This window comes from Microtus oregoni, unplaced genomic scaffold, assembly GCF_018167655.1.
Source record: "Microtus oregoni isolate MIOR12 unplaced genomic scaffold, Mior012 000023F_ref0000262, whole genome shotgun sequence".
Lineage (NCBI taxonomy): Eukaryota > Metazoa > Chordata > Mammalia > Rodentia > Cricetidae > Microtus > Microtus oregoni.
This window is the reverse complement of record NW_024543082.1, coordinates 1,286,515-1,300,267: the sequence shown is the minus strand read 5'-3', so window position 1 is coordinate 1,300,267 and position 13,753 is coordinate 1,286,515. Positions and strand designations below refer to the sequence as shown.

The following is a 13,753-nucleotide window of genomic DNA, read 5'->3' as shown; positions in this document are numbered from 1 at the left end:
GTCTCTGTTCATTCACATTCTCTCTCTCTCTCTCTCTCTCTCTCTCTCTCTCTCTCTCTCTCTCTCTCCAGGATCTCACCTTGCCCAGGGTGGTCTTGAACTCATGACCATCCTACCTCCATCTGAGTATGGGGTTACTGACCCTCAACACCATGCTCGGCTCACTTCTCGCATCTCTCTCTGTAAACATTTTCATTGCTAGGGATGGAGCCTAGGAACTCATGCATGCTAGACAAACACCCCACCACTGAGATACACTCGTGAACCCCCGTTTTGTGTCTTCTCAACAGCGACACTCAGAAAGCCAGATTCCAACTGTGACAGCATTTAATGTGTTAAAACTTCCCAAGCTGGGTGTGGGGTACACACCTGTAACTTCAGTACTTGGGGAGGAAGAGACAGGAAGGGTGGCTAAGCCACATTTGAGACTGGTTTGGGCTTACCCCAAATAATTTGTTTTCCCTTTATGGCTAATGCTAGATCTGGTGTTGGGGTTGAATACCTGCTAGGCAAGTTCTCTACTACTTAGCCATACCCCTGTCCCTTAAAGCGGGCGTGCACACATGTGGAGTGTGTTTGTGTGTGTGTACTTACATGTTCGTGTACAGTGTGTGTGCCAGAGGTCAACCTCTGGTACTGTTGGTTCGGAGCGGTGGTAGCACATCCTGTTGGAGGCACAGAGGTTCTTGCACTCATAGAAAAGGACAAAGAGAACAGGAATGAAACTAGTCATGAAGGGTGTCTCCTCAAAGGAGGAGATAGAAATCAAATACCCAAATTTGATCTAGAAAATGAGTGGATTTTGTTAATGACCTTTGGCCATCTGTGGAGGCAGACTTCACCCACCTTGTGCTACAGAGGCAGACCTGAAATCCCCCAGAATGATGACCTCAGACTCTTCCCTCCCTGGACTGTCACCCATCCTTGGGGGAGGTGTCACAAATACTTTATGGCCTGCAGACCTCTATGCTATGGTCAGAGACCACACCAGATTCTAGGCCTTTTAGCTACAGAACCCACCCTCACATGTACTTTGTTTTTTTTTTTTTTTTTTTTTGTTTTTTTTTTTTGGTTTTTTTTTTTTTGGTTTTTTCGAGACAAGGTTTCTCTGTGGTTTTGGAGCCTGTCCTGGAACTAGCTCTGTAGACCAGGCTGGTCTCGAACTCACAGAGATCCGCCTGCCTCTGCCTCCCGAGTGCTGGGATTACAGGCGTGCGCCACCACCGCCCGGCCTCTCACATGTACTTTGTAAAGGAGTTTCTGTGTAGTCACGTCTTAAGCTTATTGTGCACCTGGAATTGGGCTGACTGTTGCCTGGAGACCTTTCCCAGATTGTACTGTGTTTAAATATGCAGACAGTGAACCGCCTGGCATTAGACTCCCGAAGTGTGATCCAGGTTGATGAAGTCAGTCTGCACCGGGTTTCAGTTTTATTTCTTTGCACGGTTCTCTTCTCTGATGACATCTGCAGGACCCCCCTCAACACGCCTTTAATGCTAGAGCTAGGGAGGAGAGGCAGGCAGATCTCTGAGTTACAGGCCAGCCTGGGCTACAGAGCAAGTTCCAGGACAGCCACGACTACACAGAGAAGCCCTGTCTCTAAGAGAAAGAGAGAAGGGGGGGGGGGGGCAAGCTTCGCATCTTGTTTTTTGAGGTAGTTTGTAACTGAGTTCTAGCTCAGCCAGAAGGTTGGGCTGGGCTAACTGGTCAGTAAGTCCTAGGGACCTCCTCTTCCCCCCCCCATACTCAGGGACCTCCTCTTTGCCCCCCCCCCCCCCCGTTTATGGTATTCTGTCTCTTTAAGAGACAAGCCACGCCCACTCCCTTCCCCATCCACTGAGGCAGGCTGATCTCCAGCTTCTGGCCTGAGCTTGCTTTCTTTTCCATCTTCCTCTTGGAGAGGCAGCTTTGCTTCTGCCTCTCTCCCCACTTCTCCGCTTCCCCCTTTTCTGTCTCTCCTCTTCTCTCTCTCTCTCTCTCTCTCTCTCTCTCTCTCTCTCTCTCTCTCTCTCTCTCTCCTTCACTCTTTCCTCTCCACAACCCCCTGAAGAAACATTCAACCTCACTCTGCAAGTTGTGTCTATCCATGTCTCTGTCTCCTGCCCACCTGCCATGTATCTCCCTGCCTGGGACCAGCCATTGCTCTGGGACCAGCAACCGTCTCTGCCTGGGGCCCATTGCCTGCTGCCACATGGCCCGCCACCACTGCTCTGGGACCAGCAGCCATCTCTGCCTGGGGCTCTCTGCCTGCTGCCACAGGCCCGCCACGACTGCTCTGGGACCAGCAGCCGTCTCTGCCTGGGACTGGCTGCTCCCAGGGCCTGCTATCTCTGCCTGGGACTGGCTGCTTCCAGGGCCCGCTGCCTGCCACCACATGGCCCGCCACCACTGCTCTGGGACCAGCAGCCGTCTCTGCCTGGGACTGGCTGCTCCCAGGGCCCGCTGCCTGTAGCCACATGGCCCGCTACCACCATTTGGGACCTACAGCATTTCTGCTGCCTACTGCCGCTGGGGTCTTGGAGCATTTTTTAAAAAAGAATATTACCCGGTACTCAGGGACCTCCTCTTTAACCCCCCCACCGTACTCAGGGACCTCCTCTTTGCCTCCCCAATACTGGAATTTCAAGCGTATACACCTGACTTTCTTTTCTTTTTTTGGGGGGGGGGTGTGTGTATTGTTGAGATAGAATTTCCTTATGTATCCCTAGCTGTCTTGGAATTTACTGTGTAGATCAGGCTGGCCTTGAACTCACAGAGATCCGCCTACTTTTGCTTCCCAAGTTCTGGGATTAGCCGGGCGATGGTGGCGCACACCTTTAATCCCAGCACTCGGGAGGCAGAGGGAGGCGGATCTCTGTGAGTTCGAGGCCAGCCTGGTCTACAGAGCTAGTTCCAGGACAGGCTCCAAAGCCACAGAGAAACCCTGTCTCGAAAAAAACAAAAACAAAAACAAAAACAAAAAAACAACAAACCAAGTTCTGGGATTAAAGGCAGACACCATCACGCCTTGCCACACCTGGTCTTTTTTTACGTGGGTTTTGAGGATGGAATTTTGATCTTCAGGTTTGTGTAGCAAGTACCTTATTCATCTCTCCTGGCCTAAACATGTGATTTTTCGGCTGGGTGGTGGTGGCGCACACCTTTAATCCCAGCACTCAGGAGGCAGAGGCAGGGGATCTCTGTGAGTTCGAGGCCAGCCTGGTCTACAAGAGCCAGTTCCAGGACAGGCTCCAAAGCTACAGAGAAACCCTGCCTCGAAAAACCAAAAAAAAAAAAAATGTGATTTTTTTCCCCCCCTTCTCTCTGACAGGGTCTCACTAGGTTATTTAAGATGCCCTTGAAGTCACTTTATAGTCCAGGCAGGCTTTGAACTGGTGCTCCCCCTCCTTCAGAATCCTGAGTAGCTAAAATTATAGGTTTGTGCTTTCAGGCCTGGTTTGGACCACGTTTTTTTTTTTTGTTTTTTTTTTGTTTTTTTTTAAGATTTTATTTATTTATTATGTATACAACGTTCTGCCTTCATGTATGCCTGCAGGCCAGAAGAGGGTGCCAGAGCTCATTACAGATGGTTGTGAGCCACCATGTGGTTGCTGGGAATTGAACTCAGGTCCTCTGGAAGAACAGTCAATGTTCTTAACCACTGAGCCATCTCTCCAGTCCTGGACCATGTTTTTGGATCAAAGAAAGTTTTGCCTACTTTCCGGTTTTCCTCCTATGTTTTGGTCTGTAATTGAAGACATTGAATCAGTGTGTTTGGGGGTCTGATACATTCAAATTAATTTTTCCATACTCTAGGAGGTCAAGAAAATCTTTTTTAATGAGGTATTTTTATTTTATATGCACTGGTGTGCTGTCTGCATGTGTGTCTGTGTGATGGTGTCATATCCCTTGGAACTGGAGTTACAGACAGTTGTGAGCTGCCATGAGGGTGCTGGGAATTGAACCCAGGGCCTTTGGGAGAGCAGCCAGTGCTCTTAATTGCTGAGCCATCTCTCTAGCCTCTCTGCCATCTTCTTATAGAGCCACTGGTGTCTGTGTGGTGGCTCACACCTGTAATTCCTATAATCTGGAGGTTGAGGCACAAGGATTGCCATGAGTTCAAGGCCAACATTAGTGTCTCCACCACCAGATTGGCCTATGAGACATTTCCTTAAATAGTGATCAATATGGGAGGGCCCAGATCATTGTGGCAGGTAGTCCTGTGTTGTATAAGAAAGCAGGCTGAGCAAGCCAGTGATCAGCACCTCTCCATGGCCTCTGTATTATCTCCTGCCTCCAGGTTCCTGCCATGTTTGAGTTCCTGTCCTGACTGACTTCCCTCAGTGATGGATTGCGCTGTGGCACCATAAGCTGCCAAGTTGATTTGGTCAACAGTGTTTTACCGCAGCAATAGTAACCCTAACTAAGACAGTAAATAAATGGGAACAAAGAATGGCATTTTCAGGAATCAGAGAACCCCACAAATAAAACAAAGGAAAAACTTCAGTAGTTTTAAGAGAAGACAGGTCATAGTAAGAACATTCTCCTGTTTAATCCTTTTTTTTTTTTTTTTTGGTTTTTTTTTTTTTTTTTTTTGGTTTTTCGAGACAGGGTTTCTCTGTGGGAAAGCCTGTCCTGGAACTAGCTCTTGTAGACCAGGCTGGTCTTGAACTCACAGAGATCCGCCTGCCTCTGCCTCCCGAGTGCTGGGATTAAAGGCGTGCGCCACCACCGCCCAGCTCTGTTTAACCCTTATTTAACCCTTATTGTGTAACACATATTTACACAGTTAAATATCCCACAACACCCCACCCCTTCCTACTGTCCTCTAGTTGCAAAGGAGGGCACAGAGGCCTGAGTCATGCCAGGCTCAGGAGCAGCTGAGGTTCAGGTCCGAATCCCAGCACTCAGGAGACAGAGGCAGGAAGATCTCTGTGTGTAAGGTCAGCCTGGTCTTCAGAGTGAGTTCCAGGACAGCCAGGGCCACACAGAGAAATCCTGTCTCAATAAAACCAAAGCAAACAAACAGAAAACAAACAAACAAAACTCCAAACCACCCCTTTGAAAAACCCATTTATCTATCTATCATCTATCTATCTATCTATCTATCTATCTATCTATCATCTATCTACTATCTATCTATCTATCTATCTATCATCTATCTACTATCTATCTATCTATCATCTATCTATCTATCTATCTATCTATCTATCTATCTATCATCTATCTATCATCTATCTATCTATCTATCTATCTATCTATCTATCATCTATCTATCATCTATCTATCTATCTATCTATCTATCTATCTATCTATCTATCTATCATCTATCTATCTATCAACTATCTATCTATCTATCTATCTATCTATCATCTATCTATCTATCTATCATCTATCTATCTATCATCTATCTATCTATCATCTATCTATCTATCTATCTATCTATCTATCTATCTATCTATCTATCGAATGAGCGCGCGCATGTGTTCTTCTTCCATCCTGTGGTTTGGGGGCCTGGAAATCAGGTGGTCAGACTTGACAAGAAGCACTTTTATCCGTTGAGCCATCTCACAGACTCTAAAAGGCTATTAAGTGGATTTACTTATTTAATGTGTGTAGGCAGAGTTTCCTGTCCCAGCAGCCACTTTCAAATTACCAGCCTGAGGCTTATATTACTTATAAACGCTCGGCTGACAGATCAGGCTTGTCACTAGCCAACTTTCACATTTAAATTAACCCATATTGCTGTTTGTTTTACCACATGGCTCATGGCTCGTTGCCTACTTTTCACACTTCCCATTTGTTCCCTGGCTGCCTGGCATCTCTCTCAACTTCACTCTCCTTCTTCCCCTCATTCTCAGTTTGGCTTTTCCAGCTGACTTCCTGCCCAGCTGCTGGCCTATCAGCTTTTTATTAACCAATGAAAATAACGCATATTTACAGTGCACAGAAGGATTGTTCCACAGCGAATGTGTATGGGCATTTTGTCTGCGTGTATGTCTGTGCACTACATCATGCCTGGTGTCTGAAGGTGGAGTAAGAAACCTTGGAACTGGAGTTATAGACATTTGTGAGCTACTGTGTGGGTGCTGGGAGAGGAACCCCTGTCCTCTGGAAGAGCAACCAGTGCTCTTAACTACTGAGCCATCTCTCCAGTTCCTTCTATTTTTTTTTATTTATTTTTTATTTTATTTTATTTTATTTTTTAATGGTTTCTGGGAATTGAACTCAGGACCTTTGGAAGAGCAGGCAATGCTCTTACCACTGAGCCATCTCTCCAGCCCCTCTCCAGTTCCTTCTAAAGCAACTTAATAATACCTGCCTTAGGATTTCTGAGTCCGAGGTCAGTGAGGTACACAGAGCAAGTTCCAGGGACAACCAGTGCTACACTGAGAAACCCTGTCTCAGAAAAACACAGTACCCGCCTTCATGGTTCCTCTCATCTTGATATGCAGAGATTTTCAAATACGTGTGCCCTTTCTGGGGCCTCACAATGTTTGGTGTCTAGCTTAGAAGCCTTGAACTCAAGTCTGGCTTATGTTACAAAAGTGCTCTGACGGTTCCCAGAGTCCACGCCCTTTTTAATTAGCTTGTGAAACCCAGTGGGAGCCCCACAGATCTGACGTCACCATCAACGAAGCAGGCTGTTCTCTCGCTATGCCCACTAGGTGGCACCATGGATCCGCCTCTGTGAGTGCTTCCGTCTCAAAGGTGGGGTTTGGTTGCATCTGGTAGTGATGCGGGTTTTTTTTTTTTGAATCGGCCATTTCATACGGTTCTCCTAATGTATGTCTAGTCTTCTGCCCTGGGCACTTTCCCCTGGTTTATATCAGTGAAACATTGTCCCCTTTCTGTGGATTCCTTTACCAGCCGGTAGGATTACCGTGCAGCTCCGGCTGCGGGGTGACCAGAGACCCAGGCATGGAGATCTCCTGTCTGGAATCCTATGCAACCTACAGTTCTCAGGTCTTGCTGTCAGAGGCATGGGGTCCCTTGCTGGGAGAAGGGAACATTTTAGACTGCTCCAGACCTTATGTGGAGAGCCAACCGTCACAGAGGTTTGAGCCACAAAGTGAGGCCTCCCATTTCTCGTTCGGCTGATCTCCATGGTTCCCAGGAGCCTTTCTTTCTCATGGGACTCTAAGGACAAGTCATGCCCAGGTGACGCTGACTTTCAATTCCCTGTTTCTTGGCTCCCACAGGCAGGGCTTTGGGCCCCCCGCGTTGTGAAAGAAGCTGAAGCACACCAGGAAGGTCTCAAATCATTAACAGGATGACCCTCGAGAGTGGGTGGGACTCATCCAAAGGCTGGGTGCGCGGCTTCAGCCTGGTCCTCACTAAAGAGACCCTGGTTTGACCTGAAGATCAAAAGAGCATTTTGTCCCGACAGCTGCCCTTAGGAGCTCCACCCGTCTCTTCCGCGCATCGTGGCCGAGCTGTTTCTGCACACGCAGCTTTCCCACCTCTGTCTTGTGGTTCTCCTCAGAGACAAAGGCTCAGATAAGAAAGTCTGTAGCTGTCCTTGCTTACTTGTTGTGAGGTCTCTGCTCACTTGCTGCAGAAGTCCCTGTTCCCTTCTAGGGTCTGTTGAATTTCTCTTCGTGAGGCTCCTTTCCTTTTCCTTTTCAAACGATTTCTTTTGTTTTCTTGAGATTATAATACAATTATATAATTTATCTCTTCCCGTTCTCCTTCCAACCCTTTCATATACCACTTACTGTTCTCTCTTTCAAATTCATGTCCTTGTTTTTCATTAATTGTTGCTATGTACACACACACTATATATATATATATATATATATATATATATATATATAATTAAATACATAGATAAAACCTGCTCAATCCATGTTACTCACATATGTTTTCAGGGCTGCCCATTGGTACTGGATAACCAGTTGGTGTGCTCTTCCTTGGGGAAGACTGTGTGTGTGTGTGTGTGTTCCTTGGTCGTCTCTAGTTCTTTGTGCAGCGTTGCGGTCTGCTGGTCTTTCCCTCATCCACTTTGGCACGTCTATAGGTGTCATGCGTGTTCAGCTCACACCTGGACAGACATGTTGGTGAGACCTTATGGATGTAGCTTCAGCCATTACTAAAAGACAGAGTCACACAGCAAACCCCTGGTCCTCTGACTCCTACAGTCTCCCATCCCCCCCAGGGTTCCCTGAGGTTTTGTATCTGTTGAAACTCTGTAGCTGTTTCTTTCAGGGCTGTGAGATGAGAAAGCCTGAGCAGTGTTTTTTGTTTTTTTCTTTTTCTTTAGAAGATGAGGTCTTCCTGCAGAGTCAGGCAGCACAGCTCAGCATCCCAAATGCTGTGGTTACAGCTGGAACGAGGTCCAGGACAGCCAGAGCTACACAGAGGAACCCTGTATTGAAGAACAAAAACAAACCGAAATGATATATCTGGAGGGTGACGGAAGAAGACAGCCGATGTCAACCTCTGGCTTCTACATGTATGCACATACATGTATGCACACAAGGGCATGCACACACATGAATGCACCCATGTGCACACACACACCACAAACTTTACTCTTATAGAGGTGGAAAATTCAACAATTTATTCTGCATAGACACTTCTATTGAGTAGGTGTAGAGTTTCTCATTATAAGATATATTTATCTTAGTACTGGAGCCAACATCGTGGTTTACGTACACAAAATAAAAGCTTTCCCTAGTCTGATGTCAGGAACAAGAGAGACACAAGCATTTCACAGGTATTATTTAATGCTCTCTGAATTTGGCAGGAACTAGAACAGAGAGATACCGACTCCAAAAGGGAAGAAAGGTTCTATCCAGGTGGCATCGTTTTATACCTGGAAAACCCAAGGGCCTTGAGCTAAGAAGCATCCAAATCTGGCAAGGACGAACAGCAACAGAAGGGCCCGTTTGTTGCTGGTGGGAAGGCAAAGTGGCACAGCCCGTCTGGAAGTCACTTCAGCAATTTCTCACAAAAGTAAGATCTTGTCACCACCATACGAAGCAGCAGCTGAGCCCTTGGTACTTAACTAAGTGAACTAAAATCTTCCAATCACATGAAACCCGAGCAAAAATGTTTGTACCAGCTTTATCCAAGTTGCCAATTCTCGGCAAATAATCAAGGTACCTTCAACAGTGGATGGATGATCCGGACTCTCCAGACAACAGAAAATTATCGAGTACTAAGAAGAAATAAGCTTTCAATCTCGGCGACACAGAGGACTCTTGAGTGTATTTTATTAGGTGAGAGGTGACCTACAGCATCCATACAGCCGCTTCCAACTGTATGACCTTCTGGAAAACACAAAGCTATGGAGTAGCAAAAGGACAAGGGGTTGGCCAGAATGAAGATGAAGAGAATGAAGGATTTTGTCCTGCGGTGAAACCATTCTATGTTCCATCAATTTGTCAAAAGCCACACAATGCTGGTCTCCAAGAGTGAGGCCCAAGATAGGCCACAGAGCTCAGAGGGGATGGTTTACCCAGGTGCAGGGGCTGAAACAAATATGTCCTCTGGGGCAGGGTGTGGGGGAGTGTGCGAAAGTAATGGGGTCAGGAAAGCAGGGGTGTGGGGAACCCTCTGAGCAGAGGCGAAGTCCTCTTTCTTTGTGTCTCTTCTCTCTCCGTGCTCTCTGTCTCTTCTTTCTCTGCGTCTCTTTGCTCTTCTCTCCCTTCTTCCCCTCTTTTTCTTCCCCTTCTCTCTCCTTTCTCCAATATAATATTTTTATTGTTTTTTTTGAGAATTTCATTGAACATATTTTGGTCACTGTGGTGGTCTGAATGAAGATGGCCCCCTTGGCTCACAGGGAGTGGCTCTATTGGAGTGGCAGCTCTTTCTCGGATAATGACATGGAGACGTATTATTAATTATGAAGGCTTGGCCTTCTTAGGCTTGTTTTCAACTGGCTCTTATAACTTAAATTAACCCGTTTCTGTTAGTCTACATTTTAGCACCTGTTTCTTTACCGCTCCCCAGTACGATGTGACCAACTTGCTCTGCATCTCACTGAAGAAATCCACACAGCTCAGATTCTGCCCCAGTTCCTCTCTCTCCCTGAAAGGCCCACCTATTATCTCCTGCCTAGTTATTGGTCATTTCACAGCAATAGAATCACTAAGACGATTATATTCACCCCAAATTCTCCCCTAACTTCTCTCAGATCCACCCATTACCTCCCCATCTCATTTCAACTTTGCATCTTTTTTTTTCTCTCAAGACTGGATTTCTCTGTGTAACAACCCTGGCTGTCCTGGAACTCACTCTGGAGACCAGGCTGGGCTCGAACTCACAGAGATCCACCTGCCTCTGTCTCCCAGGTGCTGGTATTAAAGGTGTGTGCCACCACTACCCAGTTTGTCTTCTTTTTTTAATAAAAACAAGTTCAGGGGCTGGAGAGATGGCTCAGCGGTTAAGAGCATTGCCTGTTCTTCCAAAGGTCCTGAGTTCAATTCCCGGCAACCACATGGTGGCTCACAACCACCTGTAATGAGGTCTGGTGCTCTCTTCTGGCCTGCAGACATACACAGACAGAATATTGTGTACATAATAAATAAATAAGGAAGATCTCTGAGTTTTTAAGTTCACAGTGAGTTCCAGGTAAGGTAGGACTTCATAGTGAAACTCTCACAAGAAAGAAACAGCCGGGCGGTGGTGGCGCACGCCTTTAATCCCAGCACTTGGGAGGCAGAGGCAGGCGGATCTCTGTGAGTTCGAGACCAGCCTGGTCTACAAGAGCTAGTTCCAGGACAGGCTCCAAAACCACAGAGAAACCCTGTCTCGAAAAACCAAAAAAAAAAAAAAAAAAAAAAAAAGAAAGAAACAGAATAAACAAAAACAAAGGAAAAAATCCTCACCTTATTAGAAAACCAATGAAAAAATTTCATTTAAGTTCATTACCATGATAAGAAGAACAAAAGCAACAAAGCTTACTATTTAGGAATAAACTTAATGAGATGTATCTAATATACTTATGAATTAAATTTTAAAATTCTCCTGAAGGAACTGAAGAGGTGTTCAGTGGTTAAGAGCACTCACTGGTTGCTCTTGCAGAGGACCTGGGTTCAATTCCCAGCAACTCCCATGTTTGTTCACAACCATCTGTGATTCCAGTTCTAGGGGATCTGGTGCCCTCTTCTGGCCTCCAAGGGCACCACACACACACTGCACAGACATAATGCAGGCAAAACACTCAAACAATAAGATAAAATAAATAAATTAAAAAGAAAGAAATAAGCCAGGTGGTGGTGGCACACACACATTTTTTTTTATTTTGCGTACATTTCTTTCTTTTCTTTTTTCTTTTCCTTCTTTTTGGTTTTTCAAGACAGGGTTTCTCTGTCGCTTTGGAGCCTGTCCTGGAACTAGCTCTTGTAGACCAGGCTGGTCTCGAACTCACAGAGATCCGCCTGCCTCTGCCTCCTGAGTGCTGGGATTAAAGGCATGCACCACCACCGCCCAGCGCGCACATTTCTTTTCTTTTCCCTTTTTTTTTTTTGGTTTTTCGAGCCTTTTTTTTTTTTAAAGATTTTATTTATTTATTATGTATACAACAGTTTGCCTCCATGTATGCCTGCAGGCCAGACGAGGGTGCCAGATCTCATTACAGATGGTTGTGAGCCACCATGTGGTTGCTGGGAATTGAACTCAGGTCCTCTAGAAGAACAGTCAGTGCTCTTAACCGCTGAGCCATCTCTCCAGCCCTTTGGTTTGTTTTTTAAACACAGGTTTCTCTATGTAACAGAGCTCTGTCTGTCCTGGAACTTGCTCTGTAGACCAGGCCGGCCTCGAACTTCCGCAATGCTGGGAGAGTTCCAGTACAGTCGGGGCTACACAGAGAAACACTGTCTCAAAAATCAAAACGAAACATTAAATTTTGCAGAAGGACAGAAAAATCTGAACACGTGGAAAATGTGTTAGATTTTTAGAAAATCCATTAACCCTAACATGATGTACACATCTAAGAAGAGTTTGGTGCAAACGACATCAGGATTTGTCGTCTGAGACGGGGTCTCACTGCACAGCTGCCGTGGTTTGAGTGATGAATGTCCTCCAGCCTCTGACATCTGAACTTGGTCCCCAGTCGGTGATGCTACTTGGGAAGGTTTAGGAGGTGTGGCCCTGCTGTAGGAAGTGTGCTGCTTGGGGGCAGGTTTTCGGAGTTTAAAGACACATGCCATTTCTTCCTTGGTCTCTCTTTGCCTTTCTGCTTCTTGCTTGTGGTTCAGGATGGGGACGGCTGGCTTCTGCTCCTGCCACCTTGTCTGCTGCTTGCTGTCACACTACCCTGCCACGACGGACTCTGGTCCCTCTTGAACCGTAAGCCAAATAAACCCTTTCTCCTATAGTTGTCTTGGTTATGATGTTTTATCACAGCGATAGAAAAGTAACTAAGACAATAGCAAACAGTAGCTGCCCTTGCACTCCCAATGCCCTGTCCCTGCCTCCTGAGTGGCTGGGTTTAATGGCGTGTGACACTGGCTCTGGCTGAAGTTTAGGATTTTTTTTTTTTATGTTGCACAGCACACTGCTATACAATTCCTGGGTAGAGAAATTTTATGTTCTCTGTAAAATCACTGTGTAAATATTTGTTTTTGAGACAAGGCCTTGCTATGTATAGAGTTCAGGCTGAACTTGGCCTTCTATCCTCCTGCCTTAGACTCCCGAGTGCTAGGATTACAGGCACGGGCTACCATGTTAAGCTTTTTTTTTTTTTTTTCGATGGAAGGGGACTTTATTTGGTCCCAGGGTCATGGGCCAGTTAATGCCCTGGCTTTATTTGACCTTCTTCTTGGGGCGCAGGTTGTTGGTGTAGCCGCACTTCTTCTTGCGGCAGTTGACTGCACGGGGGTGCAGGCGTGCATAGCACTTGCGGCAGATCATCTTGTCACAGTTGTACTTCTGGGCAAGCTGACGAAGGGACGGCTCGATGATGCCACCACGCAGACGAAGCACCAGGTGCAAAGTGGACTCTTTCTGGATGTTGTAATCCGACAGGGTCCGGCCATCCTCCAGCTGCTTGCCGGCAAATATCAGTCTCTGCTGGTCAGGTGGGATGCCTTCCTTGTCTTGGATCTTGGCCTTGACATTCTCGATGGTGTCACTGGGCTCGACCTCAAGAGTGATGGTCTTGCCCGTCAGGGTCTTCACAAAGATCTGCATGTTGGCGTCTGCAACCCGTTCGGTCGCCGCCTACCATGTTAAGCTTACTCTCACTATTTTAAAAGGATTTTTGGAGCTTGTATGCATTATTTACATTTATTTATTCAGCAATTCCTCTTTTTAAGTTTTTTCTTTTTTAAAAAAAGATGTATAAAGTATTCTGCCTGCATGTATGCCTGCAGGCCAGAAGAGGGCACCAGATCTCATTACAGATGGTTGTGAGCCACCATGTGGTTGCTGGGAATTGCACTCAGGACCTTTGGGAGAGCAGTCAGTGCTCTTAACCACTGAGCCATCTCTCCAGTCCTAAAGTTTTTTTCTTGAGACAGGGTCTCGTTGTGTATTCCTGGCTGGCTCCAGATGTGCTATGATTTTCTTGCCTCAGCCCCCAGGATGCTGGGATTCAGGCTCGTGCCACTAGCCTGGCAGCATTCTCTCATTTGTCTTGTGTTGTGGGGTATTCACCAGAGAAGGCTGCCTGAACATGGGTGAAGCCAACAGAAAGCCTTTATTAGCCAGCTGGCAATTACACCGGGTGTTCAGGATCCCAGGGTAGCTCTGAGCCTTTCTCCGGATGGATGAGCCTTTAAGCACAGAAACCATGTCTTGGGTTGATATGCTTCAGTTAACAAGA

At 46.4% G+C, this 13,753-nt stretch overlaps 1 protein-coding gene across 1 annotated transcript; it reads right to left on the bottom strand.

The window, feature by feature from the left end:
• Positions 1-12,717: 12,717 nt before the first annotated feature.
• LOC121461891 (ubiquitin-60S ribosomal protein L40-like) lies at positions 12,718-13,146 on the bottom strand. Its single transcript, XM_041673238.1, has one exon. The coding sequence runs from the start codon at positions 13,117-13,119 to the stop codon at positions 12,733-12,735; it is 387 nt and encodes a 128-aa protein (XP_041529172.1). The 5' UTR covers positions 13,120-13,146; the 3' UTR covers positions 12,718-12,732.
• Positions 13,147-13,753: the final 607 nt, after the last annotated feature.